At 54.4% G+C, this 13,999-nt stretch overlaps 1 protein-coding gene across 4 annotated transcripts in view; it reads left to right on the forward strand.

The window, feature by feature from the left end:
* Positions 1 to 13,999, forward strand: part of MROH1 (maestro heat like repeat family member 1) — a 79,649-nt gene that overhangs the window by 17,080 nt on the left and 48,570 nt on the right. For all 4 annotated transcript variants that reach the window (XM_063079216.1, XM_063079217.1, XM_063079219.1 and 1 more), the window contains 3 exons: positions 4,211 to 4,342; positions 4,626 to 4,788; positions 4,894 to 4,992. In XM_063079216.1, coding sequence (XP_062935286.1) covers positions 4,211 to 4,342; positions 4,626 to 4,788; positions 4,894 to 4,992 — 394 coding nt within the window. The remainder of the gene's footprint in view (positions 1 to 4,210; positions 4,343 to 4,625; positions 4,789 to 4,893; positions 4,993 to 13,999) is intronic.

The raw sequence follows: 13,999 nt of genomic DNA on the forward strand, positions 1-13,999 counted from the left end.
CCCTGCAGGAGGTTGAGCCAAAGGACCCTTGCCTGTTTGTCAGTCTGTATCTTGTTAACCTGCCTGGCTACTGCCCCAGGCAACTTAAGATCAGATTTCTCTTTGCAATCTTTTTTTTTTTTTCTTTTTCTTTGGGTGTCTGGCCAGTACAGGGATTGAACCCTGGGCCTGGTGTTATCAGCACCATGCTCCAACCAACTGAGCTAACTGGCCAGGCTCTCTTTGCAGTCTTTGCCTTCTGACTTTTTAAATATCTTCAAACTAGTAAAATCCGACAAACTTGTGGAACCCTTTAATGTTGGGAGACCAGCAGGGGCTCCCTTTGGTCCACCCAGTGTTCTGTAGTGTAATATTAAGACCTCTTTTTAAAAAAAATTTAGTCATAATTGATTATACATATTTTGGGGGTTCAACATCGACGTATGTTGATCAAACCAATATTATTAGCATATATATTATTACAAATCGTACTTTTTCTTTATGCGCCTTTTCCAGTCTCTTCCCATCCCCCTTTCCCTCTGCCTTCCACCTCTGATAACCTGAGATACCTTCTCTCCTTCTGAAAGAGTGACGGGGGGCCGTGGCAGCAGCAGCATGCCCAGTTGCAGGAGGAGGGATCAGTCCCCGGCTCCGTCTGTTTTTACGTTCTAGGACGTTGTTGTGGAGCGTTGGCTGGAGGGGAGGAGGGCGTGGCTGAGGCCTGTGGCACCCCCCCTTATTCCTGCAGGGGAGACCAGGGCACTTCCAGTGGTGGTTTGATCGTTGCTGGGCTGAATGCAGATGTCGGGGGTGTGGCCGAAGCCCTCAGTCCCCCACCTACGAGGCTCAGGAGCTCAGGGCACTTCCTGTGGTGGCTCAGTGGTTGTCATTGGGCTGGGTGTGGGCGTCGGGGTGGCGTGGCTGAGGCCCTTGGCCCCCCACCATCCCGGTTCGGAAGGCTGGGGTGCTTCCTGCAGCAGCTTGGTGGTTGTCGCTGGGCTGGTTGTGGGTGTCAGGGGCATGGCTGAGGCCCCCAGCCCTCCCCCTCGGCCTGGCTTGGGGGCTCAGGGGGCTTCCGGTCCTTCTAAGTTTTATAGATGTTCTTTGGTGAAGTGAGACCTTTACTAGTTAATATCAAACTTTGTTTCTGGTCTGTGGGTATTTTGTTTCCTCTCTCAGATCTGTGTTGGATTATTCGTTGTTCCCACCACTTAAATTCTGCACTGGTACTGTTTATTGTCCTTTGCTTACTTCTAAAATGGGGGAACTTTCTGTGGGGACCAGCACTTGAACCCTGTGGTTGAGCTAAATTGCTGTTTTGCTGCTGATTCTCTAGGGAAGTCTTTTTGTGCAGCTCAGGTTTTAATTGTTGACCTTGTATGTACTTCCAGGTCTCGTGAGGTTGTGTGGAAACTCTGGTCTGGGACACAGATGTAGGGATGCACAGGGCGAGGGATGGGAGAAGAGGCTGGGAGCCTGCACGTGTTCACTATCTGGAAGCTTCCCAAACCCTGCTCTTGGGTTTCTGTGGAAGCTTTGTTCCACAGGCATGGTTGATTAAATCCTTGACCACTGGTGATCAGCTTAGACTTCAGTCCCTCTCCTGTCCCTGGAGGTTGGGGGGTGGGACTGAAAGTCCCACTTTGGTCTTTTCTGTGACCAGCCCCCACCCTGAAGCTACCTAGGGGCTGCCAGCCATCATTAGCATCCAGAAAGACTCATCACTTTGGAGATTCTAAGGATCTGAGGAGTTGTATGTTAGGAGACCTGGATGAGGACCAAGTATATATTTTCGTAGTGTCATGCCTGGTCATCCGCTCAGCTGCTAGGCAGACTTAGGTCTGGGGAAGGGGCAGGGCTGTCTCTTTGGCTTCCACCCACCGTGAGAACTACTGAGCTGGGGTCTGGCCCGCGCTGTACCACGTAGGGCCTGTGTCCTCAGTGAGCCTCTGCTGCCTGCCTCTGGCCCGGAGACGCAGACATGGTCAGTGTCCCAGTTCAGTCCCTCCGCGCTGTTCACCCCACTGTGCGTGGAGCCTGGCTAGGCCTGGTGGAAAGCACTGGGGCGCGGCCACGGGAGCAGCAGGAGCCCCGTGCCTCGCTGTGCTGCGGCCTCTCTTCGCAGTGTGCACTTCCAAGAGCAGCATAGGATGGAAATGAAACATTTTCTTTAAAGATGAGCAGCAGTGAGTCGTCCCACCGGTAGGACAGCTTCATCTCCACCTGATGGAAGTTGTGTATTTTTACTTGAAGGAGCTCGTCATCGTGCTTGCTTCCCGGCAGGGAGAGGCTTTCCGTGAGGAACTTTCCTGCGTAGGGCCTGTTCCAACTGTGAATGGAAGTGGGTTTTAAAAAATACGGTGCTTATTGCCATAAAATGAAACAATTAAACCAAATCCGAGAATTTCCACAAAGAATGCATCTTTTTCATGGTTCCCAGGTTTTCCAGGAGCACACGCCTCATGGGTTTACTGATCCCCTTGACCCCGCTGCGCTGAGCAGTGAGCTGTGCAGAGCACAGTGTCGTGACGGACGTGCCCAGCTCAGTCCCAGGAATTCCGTTTCTCCCTTTTGTTTTTCTAGGGGGAAAAAGCAAAGATTTCCCCCAAACACCCTCATACACATGTGAAGAAAACCAGCAGCTGAGTGGGCACGTGCTGCGCCCTGGAGTGTGGCTCCCAGACAGCAGCCGGAGGAGGGTGGCAGCGCTGGGTCTGAACAGGCGGGTGCACGCTCTAGCTGCTCCATCCGAGCTGCTCTTTCCAGCCTGGCAGTGCTTTTGATCAAGCAGAGCAATACCTGTTTACATTAGTTTTTCATTCTTTCCACGAAGTCCCCTCACTCTGAAGCAAGAGCGCCTCCCACACCGCCACGCTTGCCCTGCAGCCCCTCGCCCGCTCTGTCGCCCACCCAGGAAGAGTGTCTGAGCGATGAAAATCAGAAGCAGTGCCTCGTTATGTGACATGGAGTTTCAGTGCAAGTCTGCCTACAGAGGCTTTGTGGGAGCCTGGCCCACCCCAGGGGCTTTCTCTCTCACCATGGAGGCTCCAAGTTCAAGGATGTAGAGTCTGGCACTGACAGAGTGAAACCCAAACGAAAGCTCTGTCCTGGAAAACCAGCAGGTTCTGTGTGAACCGTGACTGTACCTGGACGTGTTGATGGTCTCCACTGGCTATTTTCAGGAACAAAAAGCACATCTGCCTGTGGGCCCAGGGATGCATGGTGATTGTGTGTAGCTCACTTGCAGACTCGGCCGCGAGCACGTGCATTTGTCTGCTGTGGTGCTGGGGGCTCTTGCCTGACTCAGGACCGGTGTGCCGTGGCCATGTGCATGCCAAGGCCCAGTCCGAGTCTAAGTGACCAGGAGTCTGAACAAAACCTACTTGGGGCTGGCCAGTTAGCTCGTTTGGTTAGAGCATGGTGCTGATAACACCAAGGTCCAGGGTTCCAGCCCTGTACCGGCCGGCCACCAAAAACAAAAAAAACAAATGAGAACTTTCACGGAGTCTGTATGTCGACTCACTACTGCTTTTCCCAAAATGACCTTTACATGGTCTTCTTCAAGTGTCGTATGTGGCTCTCTTCACCAAGCTGCTGCCATTCTCCCATCTGGGCCTGAGCCGACCTGTCCACCTGCAGTGCCCCTCTGCCACCTGTGGCCACAGATGAGATAGCCATTGGTGTAAAGGAAGAGGTGCAGACCACTGCTGGCCATTGGTGCCCATGCAGTGCCAGCCTGTCCCATGCCTGCCACTGCTAGTGCCTGGGCCACCCCATGCAGTTCTATCTGGAGGGTGTGCAGTGGTTGTGTTGGGGGCTTCCGCTCCAGGGCAGCTGGGTGCCTTCGGTGGCAGCTGCTCCAGGGCCCCACTCTGCTGAGCACCCCAACTGGCCCGTTTTCTCTGTTGAGGCGAGGACCATGCATGCCTGTTGCATTTACAGTTGGGGGTGCCCAAGGCAGTGCAGTCCAGGTGGAGGATGGGGGCAGAGGGCAGGGCTTTGTGGAGGGTTAACCCAGGAGGCTGAATGGGCAGGGCCCCAGGTGGGGTGGGGAGGGAGAAGCTGGCTGCTTGTGTCCTGCTTGGTCTGTGCACAAGCGTTTAAGTCGGTTCCGTGTGCATCCAGAGTAAGGAGATCTGCCCTCCCATGTGGAGGCTCCTGGGCACTCTGGTCCCTGCAGAGAAAGCGGTGGTCACGCTCACCTCCCGGCTCCCCACACTTTTCTCCTCAGCTGGCACATCCATACCGAGCAATGGTCCTGAGGGCTATGGAGGCGATCCTGAGCAGTTGCCCCAGCGAGCTGGACAAGGACACAGCCAGCATCGTCATCCTCCTGGCATCCAACGAGATGACCAGGACTAAGGTACCGGGCCCTCTGGTCATGCAGGCTTGGTCCTGGCTTTGCTGGGAAAGCTGCTGCTCCCTCCCACTGTGGCTCCAATGCTTCTCCCACGGGTGCCAGATTCCAGGCGGTGGCCCCTCTGGAGGGGAGGCCCCATGTGCAGCCTTCTCAGACCTGCACCTACGGGTGGCCCTGAAGAGAGGGCAGCCTGTCCTCGGCTGGCTGTGACGCGGGGCAGAATGTCTCAATTTTGCCTCTTGGGAGATTTTTGGCAGAGGCTTTACCTCCTGGTGTTTGGGTGCAGGAATTGGTCTGTGACTGGCAGCAGGCAGCGAGCCACGTCCTCGTGGCCGTGGGGAAGCGCTACGTCAACCAGGTGATGGAGGAGGTGCTGAGCAAGCTCCAGCCCGGCGTTGTGCCCCACTGCTTTGTGGTGCGGACGCTCGCTGACCTCTCGCTTTCCAATGGTAGGTGGCAGCTGCCACACCTCCCCAGTGTCCTTGAGCAAGTCTGAGGCCTTGGAGGACTCGTGGTGGCCACCGTGCTGGGCCTGACAGGCTTCTCTCTTGCAGCCTTCGGCACAGTCCCCTTCCTGCCGTCCATCCTGAGCACCATGCTGCCCATGCTGGGCATGGCCAAGCACGACACGATGAGGGTGGCGTTTTGCTGCGGTAAGACGGGGGCTCTTATCCTTTATCCTTTTGTCTCACACGCCTCTTGTGGGAGCCGTGCCTCAGAAGTGCCTGGTTTAGCGGGTGTGGGAAGGAGGGGCCGGCTGTTAGGGGGGGCCAGGTGGTCCTGCACTTGGGCACATGTGGCCTTTGCCCTCTTATGGCTTCTCTGTGCTGCTGGGCAGACCCCGTGCCTCACATGGCGGGTCCATGGGACCTGGACACGCCTGGGAGTGGGAGGAGACTTTGCTTTTCTGCCCCCATCTCTTTCCTGCCCTGAGCTGGAAGAGAGGCCACTCACTGGGGTGTCTCAGAACGGAGGGGACGTTCACTCTCCTCCCCCAGCTCTGAAGAGCCGTGTTCCTGATGGCCTATGTGTGCCTGGCAGGGGGGCCGTGGCATGTCGAGGGTGTGGACCTCGGTGGTTTCAGCTGCAGCAGGTGCCGTGGGGAGCTGGCTGTTGGGTACAGAGGGAGAGGGAGCAGAGGGCTGGCTTGGCAGGGGCTGGAGGTCCTGACACCTCACAGCTGTGGCCTTCGGCTTCCTCGTGTCCCTAGCACCCTGCAACGGGACTGCCAGCTCTGGTACCTGGTGGGCGTGGGGCATGTCTGGGCTGTTTCAGGTCCCCAGAAGGACAGCACCCTCGCGCCCATGGGTCTCAGCCCCGTGTTAATCCAGCCCTCCTGGGTGGGGGCCTGTTAGGAGGTTCCTGGCCCCTTTCCCTGACAGCTGAAGAGTGGGAGGGGCATGGTTATGGGGGGCCGGGACTGATGCTCACCTGAGGGGCTGGTTTGGACCTTTGGACCCCAGCCCACTCTGCTGGTGGTGGCTTTGGGTCCAGTGCTGAGGCTCTCAGGGGCCTTGCCTCCCAGTGCAGTGGCAGAACCCTTGGAGGGGCTCAGCTCCCGCCACCCCCTCCTCATGGCCCCCGTGCACACCAGTCTCCCTGCCCTGCCTCTTTTGTGCTTTTATTTGGGGTCTTCCTCTCTCAGGCTCCTTCCGTGTGTGGGTGGGGGCTTGACCTCATTTTAGCTGAAAATGGGATTTGCAACAGGACACTGGCAACGTGTAGGGAGAGTAGGGGACAGGCCTCATCTGGGCTGGAGGCAGCAAAGACACCAAGGAGCAGGATGGCTGTGGGGCCATGCCTGTCTTGTCCCCCACCACTCCTCAGGGCTCTTCTTGCAGCTGCTGCAGCTCTGAGCAGAAGTGACACGCAGTCCTGACAAGCTCTCGCTCCCTTCCGTGGGCCTCAGGTTCGCAGCTTCTCCCACACTGGCGTTTTCTTTTGTGTGTGGAGCAGGCGGGTTCAGTGAGCAGCGTGGCCCAGTGCGCTGTGTGCTGCCCACCCCAGATGGAATGTGCCATTTTGCAGTGGGAGGAGACGCAGTCCTGCCGACTGCAGTGGCCGCAGCCGGGCAATAGAGTCCACGTCAGCCCCAGGGTCCCCAGCAGCGGGTGCAGGCGGCAGTGACAGGAGGCCTGGCAGCGTCTGGCTCTGGGCAGGCCTAGGTCCGCCATGGGCAGATGGAGGTCCAGCTGAGGCAGCAGCACTGTGCCGCAGGAAGGAGTGGCTGCACACCATGGCTTCTCACCCCAGCCAGCTCGCCAGACACTGCGGCCAGGTGGGACAGGAGCCATGAGGAAGGCCCAGGACAGCCAGGTGCATGGGCAACCTGGCCACAGCGTCCAGCAGGGCAGGCTGCTGGTCACCTGCCAACCCGGGAAAGGCGGCAGCAGAATAAGCAGAAGCCGTGACATGAGCAACAGCTCGAGCAGAGGACAGCCAGGACGGGGTCTCTGTGGTTATTGTCCCCAGGGAGACAAGCGAAGGCCAGGCATCCCTGACCCAAGAGCGTGCTGGCACGAAGCAGCTGTGCTCCCAGAGAAGGCTGAGAAAATGAGCTCTTGGGCATTAAAGACACAATAATAGAAATGGAAGCATCATAGAAAGATTAGAAGAGAATGTTGATGGAAACCCCCAGAAAACAGCAAATAAAGGTAAAAATACGAAAAATAGGAGCGAGGAGAATTGGCAGGCTGGGCCATGCCACCAGTGTTCCAGTAAGAGACACCCTGGAGAGAGAGTGCACAGGGAGTGGGGCGGCAGCGAGCGTGATTCGGGAGCGTGCTTGACCCGAAGATGTTCCAGATGGAAGGTCTGCTCAGTGCACTGGACGCCTCTGTGGGGGAAAACTGGTCCAAGCAAACAGGGCTGCCGCGGGCTTCTTACCCGCACCGGCCAGCTCAGAGGACGGCATGGCAGAGCCCTGAGGGGAAGTGTCCAGCCTAGCGGTGCAGCCCAAATGCCATTTGAGGTTTAGCGAAGTAAGACTCAGAACCGCATCTCCCTCCCACATGTCTGTGACAGTGACTGGAGGGTGTACCCCACTAAGACGTGTGTTGAGCCAGGAAGGAAGACCCCAGGGGACCACAGGACAGGTGTGGTGTGGGCCCTGTACAGCAGGAAACCTGGGGCTTGGCCTCTGACATCCCCTTAGCCGAGGGGAGGTTGGGGCCACGTTAGTGACACGCGCAGATCACCAAGTCCAGCGAAAACAAAGCCGCGTGAGAAGGAGCATTAGTCCCAGCGAGGTCAGCTCTGAGCAGTGCCGTGGCAGGGGGCAGGTCGAGTCTCGGCCGGGCTGGGCCGGGCATGGCTGCATCGAGGATCGGGAAGTGTACGGGGACGGAGGAGCCTTCCTGGGGGCGGTGAGAGACACTGCAGACACCAGGGTCAGAGAGATCTGGCCCCTGTGGCTGCTTCCAGAGAAGGAAAATTGGGGTGGGGGGTGCATGAGAATCGCTCTTCTAACCTATGCCTGTACAAAACTTTGATTAAAGATCAAAACTTAACAAGTTTAGGGCTGGGCTTCTGCTTCTGGCCTGTTATTCTGAAAAACCTTCCTGCTACAAAATACCTGGAAATGCTGACCAGTTGGACCGTCGTCGTTCTGATCAGAAAGAGAAGCCTTAGGGCCAACAGGGAGGACAAGAGAGGAGCTGAGGGGTCAGAGGCCTCCAGCTGCCCCAGGGTGTCTGCTGGTCATTTTGGCAGCCACAGGGTGGGTGGGAGACAGGCCCTTCTGCACCTCAGGTGGGGCCAGATCCTGCATGAAAGGGCAACTGAAAGATACCTTCCTCCATGGGCCCTGGGAGGTAGTTTCAGTTTTTTGTCTTTTTTTGTTTGTTTTTTAAAAAATTTCTTTTAAATTCTCTCTCCTAAAAAGTTGTAATCATGGTTTGTCTGCATGTGGACATAGGGTTCAAATTTATTCTTTCTGTTGGACTGGGAAGCCCCAGGCTGAGACATTAGCCTTATAAGTGGGCTGGGTTAGAAGTGTCCTGGGCAGGGGGACCAGCGTCCTATTGCCAGTCCAAGTCCCGGTCAGACCAGAGGGGGTGCTGCGCTGGCCCTGGGCACGTGGCCGAGCGTCTCCCAGCAGGCCCAGGACCCGCAACGTGGATTCCAGCACACACAAGAGAGCAGAATCAGCAGAAAGACACATGTTTTGGAGTGATCAGTTATGGGATATGAAGTAACAGGGTAAAGAGATAAAAGGAACACATCGTGATAAAAAGCAAGATTCGCAAGGATGAGACCAGCTTGAGAAAGGGCCAAATAAAATTTTTGGACATGAAACAATAATCATCCACTAAAGAGCGGGCCATGGGTTAGACAGCTGATGGCAGACACTGAAGAGAGGAGCAGCTGGGCAGGGGTCTGAGGACAATCCGGAGGCAGCACTGAGCAGGCGGCCCCTCTGAGACTTGAAGGACAGGGCAGTGGGGCGGGGGTGTCAGAGGACACCGGAAAGCACAAGCAATCCAAGGAGGTGAGTTAGAAGGTCTATGCCTACATGCATCCCGCCCAAGTATAGACACTGTGACCTAGCCACCGGGAAAGCCATACCCCTGACACTGGCCCCACAGCCCTTGCCAGGACACCTGCTCCCTGGAGCCCACCCACAGAGCTGGAAAGGGCATGGGAGCTGTGGGAGTGAGCATCAGGGGTGCACAGGGCACCCCAGTGCTGGCAGGAGAGCAGCAGCACACCCACAGTGCAGCGCAGAGGAGGGAGCGGGAGGCAGGCAGCCCTCCTTGTGCCTGCAGCTTCAGATGGGACCACTGCAGGGTGGGAGGTGTGCTGTGCACGTGGCCACGGCCCAGCGTTGCCTCCGCAGCCCTCCCTGCACACAGCCCCTCCCCGGGGATGCGTATGTGCCGAGCCAGAGCTGCACCTGTGCCCTGCGCATGTGTGTCACTGTCGTCCTTTCATCACTGCTGCGTCTGATCCTCGTTCTACCTGCCCAGACCTGAACAAGGCAGAAAATACAGAGAGAAACCAGTGCTTTGGAAAATAAACCATTGGCAGAACGATTATATTTTATATCCAGTTCCTTAAAAAAGTGAATGAAATAGTTGAGTTGCTGCCTAATCAGGAGAAAACCCCAAAACAAAATGAGAAATTCTAATAGGAAAACGAGCATACATGTGGAGAAGATGAAAAGACTTGAAAGTGAAGACTCGTTATGTGTGTATTAAGATGCTACTAATTTTTGAATGTTGGTTTTGTATCCTGCAACTTTATTGAATTCATTTATTCTGACAGTTTTTTTGTGGAGTTTCTGAGGTTTTCTATATAGGATCGTGTCATCTGCAAATGGAGATAATTTTTGTTCCTCCTTCTCAGTTTGGATGCCTTTTATTTCTTTGTCTTGTCCGACAGCTCTGGCAAGGACTCCCAGGGCTGTGCTGAATAAAAGAGCTGAGAGTGGCCATCCTTGCTTTGTACTGGATCTTGGTGAAAAATCTTTGTTTCTCCCCATCGATTATGTTAGCTGTTGTGTTTTTCATAAATGGCTTTATTATGTTGAGGAACTTTCCTTCTATACCTCAATTACTCAGCGCTGTTATCAAGGAAGGATGTTGGATTTTTCTTTCTTTCCGCATCAATTGAGATGATCATGAGATTTTTATCTTTCATTCTGTTAACGTGGTGTATGACATGCACTGATTTGTACATTAAACCAGCCTTGCATGCTAGGGATAAATCCCATTTGGTTGTAAGATATAATCTCTTTGATGTGTTTTTGGATTTTTATTGAGGATTTTTGCATCAGTGTTCATCAGAGAGATTGATGTGTAGGTTTCTTTTCTTGTGATGTCTTTGTTTGACATGGGTATCAAGGTGAGGCTGTTCTCATGAAATGTGTTTGCAAGTACAGTCGTCCCCCTTTATCTGCAGGGATAAGTTCCAAGACCCCCAGGGGATGACTGAAAGTGCAGATGTTACCATGCTCATTATATGCTATATTTTTCGTATACCTACATACCTGTGATAAAGTTTAACTTATAAGTTAGGCACAGTAAGAGATTATCAACAATAGCTAATTAGGAAATAGAACAATTATAACAGTATGCTGTAATAAAAGTTATGTGAACGTGGGGAAAAAAAGTGAAAAGGCTCAGCTCAACGCAGCCACCTCTGAGAACCCCGAGCTGTGAGTGATTTCCTAGGAAGGTTGAACTCCCCGAAGGAGAGCTCGCAGCAACCACCCTGAGTGTTGGACTCGGGCTGCTTCCAAAGTGGTTATCCCACACCTCAGGTCCGTGTCACCCAGAGCCAAACAGCAAAAAACTTCCCAAATTCTTTTTATGATCTGAGTGTTATATTTACACCAAGATACACCAAAGACACTGGCAGGCCAGCCTCGCTCACAAGCCTGCCCCTCACTGTCCACATCCTGCAGCGGAACCTGCAGGCAGAGGTGGTTTTGGATGTGTTTGTCGAGAAGGCTTTGGGAGGAGACAGTAACCCTTGGTACGTTGACTGTCGGTTCCAAAACTCAGGAACCAAGTTGATTCGTTTCGTGTGGCACCCTTCAGGATAACTGAGCCTAACAACTAGCTCAGCCCAGACAGCGAGGACAGGGACAGTTCCACAGGAGGAGGCTTGCTGATAGCCATCATCATGCTAACTGGTGTAAGAAGAGTCATAGAGCACCTCCCTAGCTGTCGATCCTTTATTAAAAACTCAGAATAGTGGCCGGCCCATGGCTCACTTGGGAGAGCGTGGTGCTGTCAACACCAAGTCAAGGTTAAGATCCCCATACCGGTTGTCTTTTAAAAAACAAAACAAAAAAACCCCCACAATAAATATGAATGGATGGATAGTTCTTTTACATGATAAAAAATATATTTATCTCAGCCCCAAAGGGAGCATCTTGCTTAATAAGTAAGCATCCGTACCAGTGTCAAGATGAGACATGGGTGCTCACTTTGCACTTTTTAAAACACATACTTACAGAGAATGTGCAATAAAAGGATATTCACCAACTTAATTTATGGGCCAAATTAACCTGTCACCAAAACCAGATGACATGTGAGAGGGAAACAGGTCAGGCTCATCGGGAAGCAAAGATGAAAAAGCCCTAAAATGCTAGCCAGTCATGGTTGAGCAGGTGCCCAGGACGCAGGGACAGGTTCACCCCGGAAACCTGTCATAGCAAGAAAAAAATATGCTCCTCCAGCCAGAGTCAGAAAAAGCAGCCAGCTCTGGACACACATTCATCATACCCTCTGGAGCCAGTGGGATGTCTTGACCCGTGGCAGGAACCTGCTAAAGCTACAGCTTGTTGGTGATGTGTGATACTAACGGTTGGCGCTGTTCTGTGCTCAGCCCTCACAACAACACTTGAGGTTATGTACTGTTATTTTCTTCATCTTATACTCGGGAAGACAGAGGCCGCCACGAGGGGTCAGTGATCCATCCAGAGTCGCACAGCTGGTGAGCGTCCGTGGGGCGGAGCCAGTTCTTCTCCAGCAGCAGGAGTGGGGCAGGCAGGCCCGAGTCAGGGGCTTCGTCTAATATCGTCCTGGAGAGGTTAGCACAAGAGGACAGCAGTAAGCCAACCAGACAAAGAATGGATGGACAAAAGCAAACTTTTATGGTCTTCAGTTAATGAAATTGTCTATGCAAAAATCCTAGCACATTCTCACAAATTAGTAGGAATAACAGTAGTTCAGCAGGACGCTGCTGTATGACCAGGATCTAAAGATCGTCTGCATTCCTGTATACCAACCTCAAAGGCGGCGACCCTCCCCATTGATCTGCAGTCAGCACAGTTTCTAGTGAAAGTCCTATCGAGCCCCTCACGACTTGATGTTGGTTTAGCCCTGGAGGTGGCTGGTGACCTGAGTGGAGGGGGTATATCTGGGCCATGTTTCTCAGGAGTTTTGCTCTCATGGGGGCAGGGCGGGGCTCTGCAGCAGGGGACAGTGGCGGAGGGAGGTTTCCTGGGGACTGCCGGCAACACAGGAGCTGGGTCAGGGCTGCAGGAGGGCAGAACACACGTCTGGGTTCTGGTGGGGTTGGGGTCCGCCTCAGCGAGGCTGCCAGTCCAAAGTGAGGAGGAGTTGCAGAGAGAAAAGTGGGTGTGAGGTCGTCAGACTGTTGGGGACCCAGAGGCCCGCAAGCCTCTTGGACATCAGGAGCACCTGCACTGCTGATTCTTACGTGCTGGGTTTAAAGTGATTTCTCAAGTGCAAAAAGTCCAGACCACAAAGGAAAGACCAAGGGCCAACCCCATGGCTCACTCGGGAGAGTGTGGCACTGGGAGCACAGCGGTGCTCCCGCCACGGGGTCGGATCCTATATAGGGATGGCCGGTGCGCTCACTGGCTGAGCGCGGTGCGGGTGACCCCGAGCCAAGGGTTGTGATCCCCTTGCTGGTCACTAAAAAGGGAAAGAAAAAAAAAAAAAAGGAAAGACCAATAAGTTTGATGTTACAAATCGAAGTGTGAAAATAAAACGTGGAAAGGCCCAGCTGCAGTCCTCGGAGCAGGTGCGCACAGGGCCGGGGTAGCTGGAGCTCACGAGTCTGACCTGGTTCTCTGCCCCACAGCTGCGTCAGCCCAGGTGGGCCTCACAGTGCCCTGGGGCAAGTGCTAACATCTCCCCATTTTATAGACAAGGAAACTGAGGCACAGAAAGGCTAGGCAGTCAGTCCCAGGGCACACAGCTGGTAAGTGGTAGAGCCCACGCGTATGAGCTGCCTTTCAAAGTAGATACAGGAAGAACTGTGAAATAAGAGGGAGATTGCTGCTCCGGGCAAATGGGGAGAGAAACAGACCGACCTCACGCAGCAGCCAACGAACAAGAGAAAGGGGTTAACCCGCCAGTGACCAGAAACATTCAGCTGAAGCTGCAGTGAGGTATTGTCTCACGTCAGTTTACAGAAAGTTAAAATTAAATTGTCTGAAAATATCAAGTTTAGATTACATTTGGAGTAGGACTTGTGCACGGCTGTGGGGAATGCCAGTTGGTGAACCACTCTGTGGAGCCAGTGGCCCTGTCAAGCAGAGCTGAAGGTTGGGGGCAGCCTCCGAGATGGTCCCAGTGGCCCGCCCTTGGTCTCGCACCTGCGTGTGCGGTCCCCTCCATGCGTGGACTTCCCCTGGAGCATGGAAGGTCTGGCTGTGAGATGCCACCTCTCCTGGTGGCTTGTCTCATCTGTCAGTTTTCTTTTCCAGTGTCCTCTCCCTCTACCCACCGAGTGGGGCTGTGTGACAGGGGCCTGGCCTCAGCTTCTCTCCTCTGCATGCCCATCTCTCCCTTGACACAGGGCCCAGCCCCTGCTGTCCACTCCCAGACCTGTGCCTGAACCAGGCCTGAGTCCTGGGCCCATGGCCAGTGTCTCTTGGACTTCTCCACCCGGACGTCCACATCCCCTCAAAGCCCAGGTAGCTACACACGTGTGACACTGCGGTCAGCACACAGGCCATGGCACCAGCACACTGTCTCAGGGTCGCCGGTCCTGGGAAGCCCTTGTGCTGCCCTAACATCCTGGCACCACCACCCACTGCTGCGCTCCCCGAAGCTCTGCCCTGCCTCCTGCATCCTTCCTGCCCCCTCTCTGGCTGCAGGACCTCACATGCTGCACTGTGCCTGGCACTGCGGCCCTCAGAGGGTGTGGCATGAGTCGGTCTGTGAGGGGTGAGGCGGC

Source organism: Cynocephalus volans, chromosome 15 (assembly GCF_027409185.1).
Source record: "Cynocephalus volans isolate mCynVol1 chromosome 15, mCynVol1.pri, whole genome shotgun sequence".
In the NCBI taxonomy this organism is placed as follows: Eukaryota; Metazoa; Chordata; class Mammalia; order Dermoptera; family Cynocephalidae; genus Cynocephalus; species Cynocephalus volans.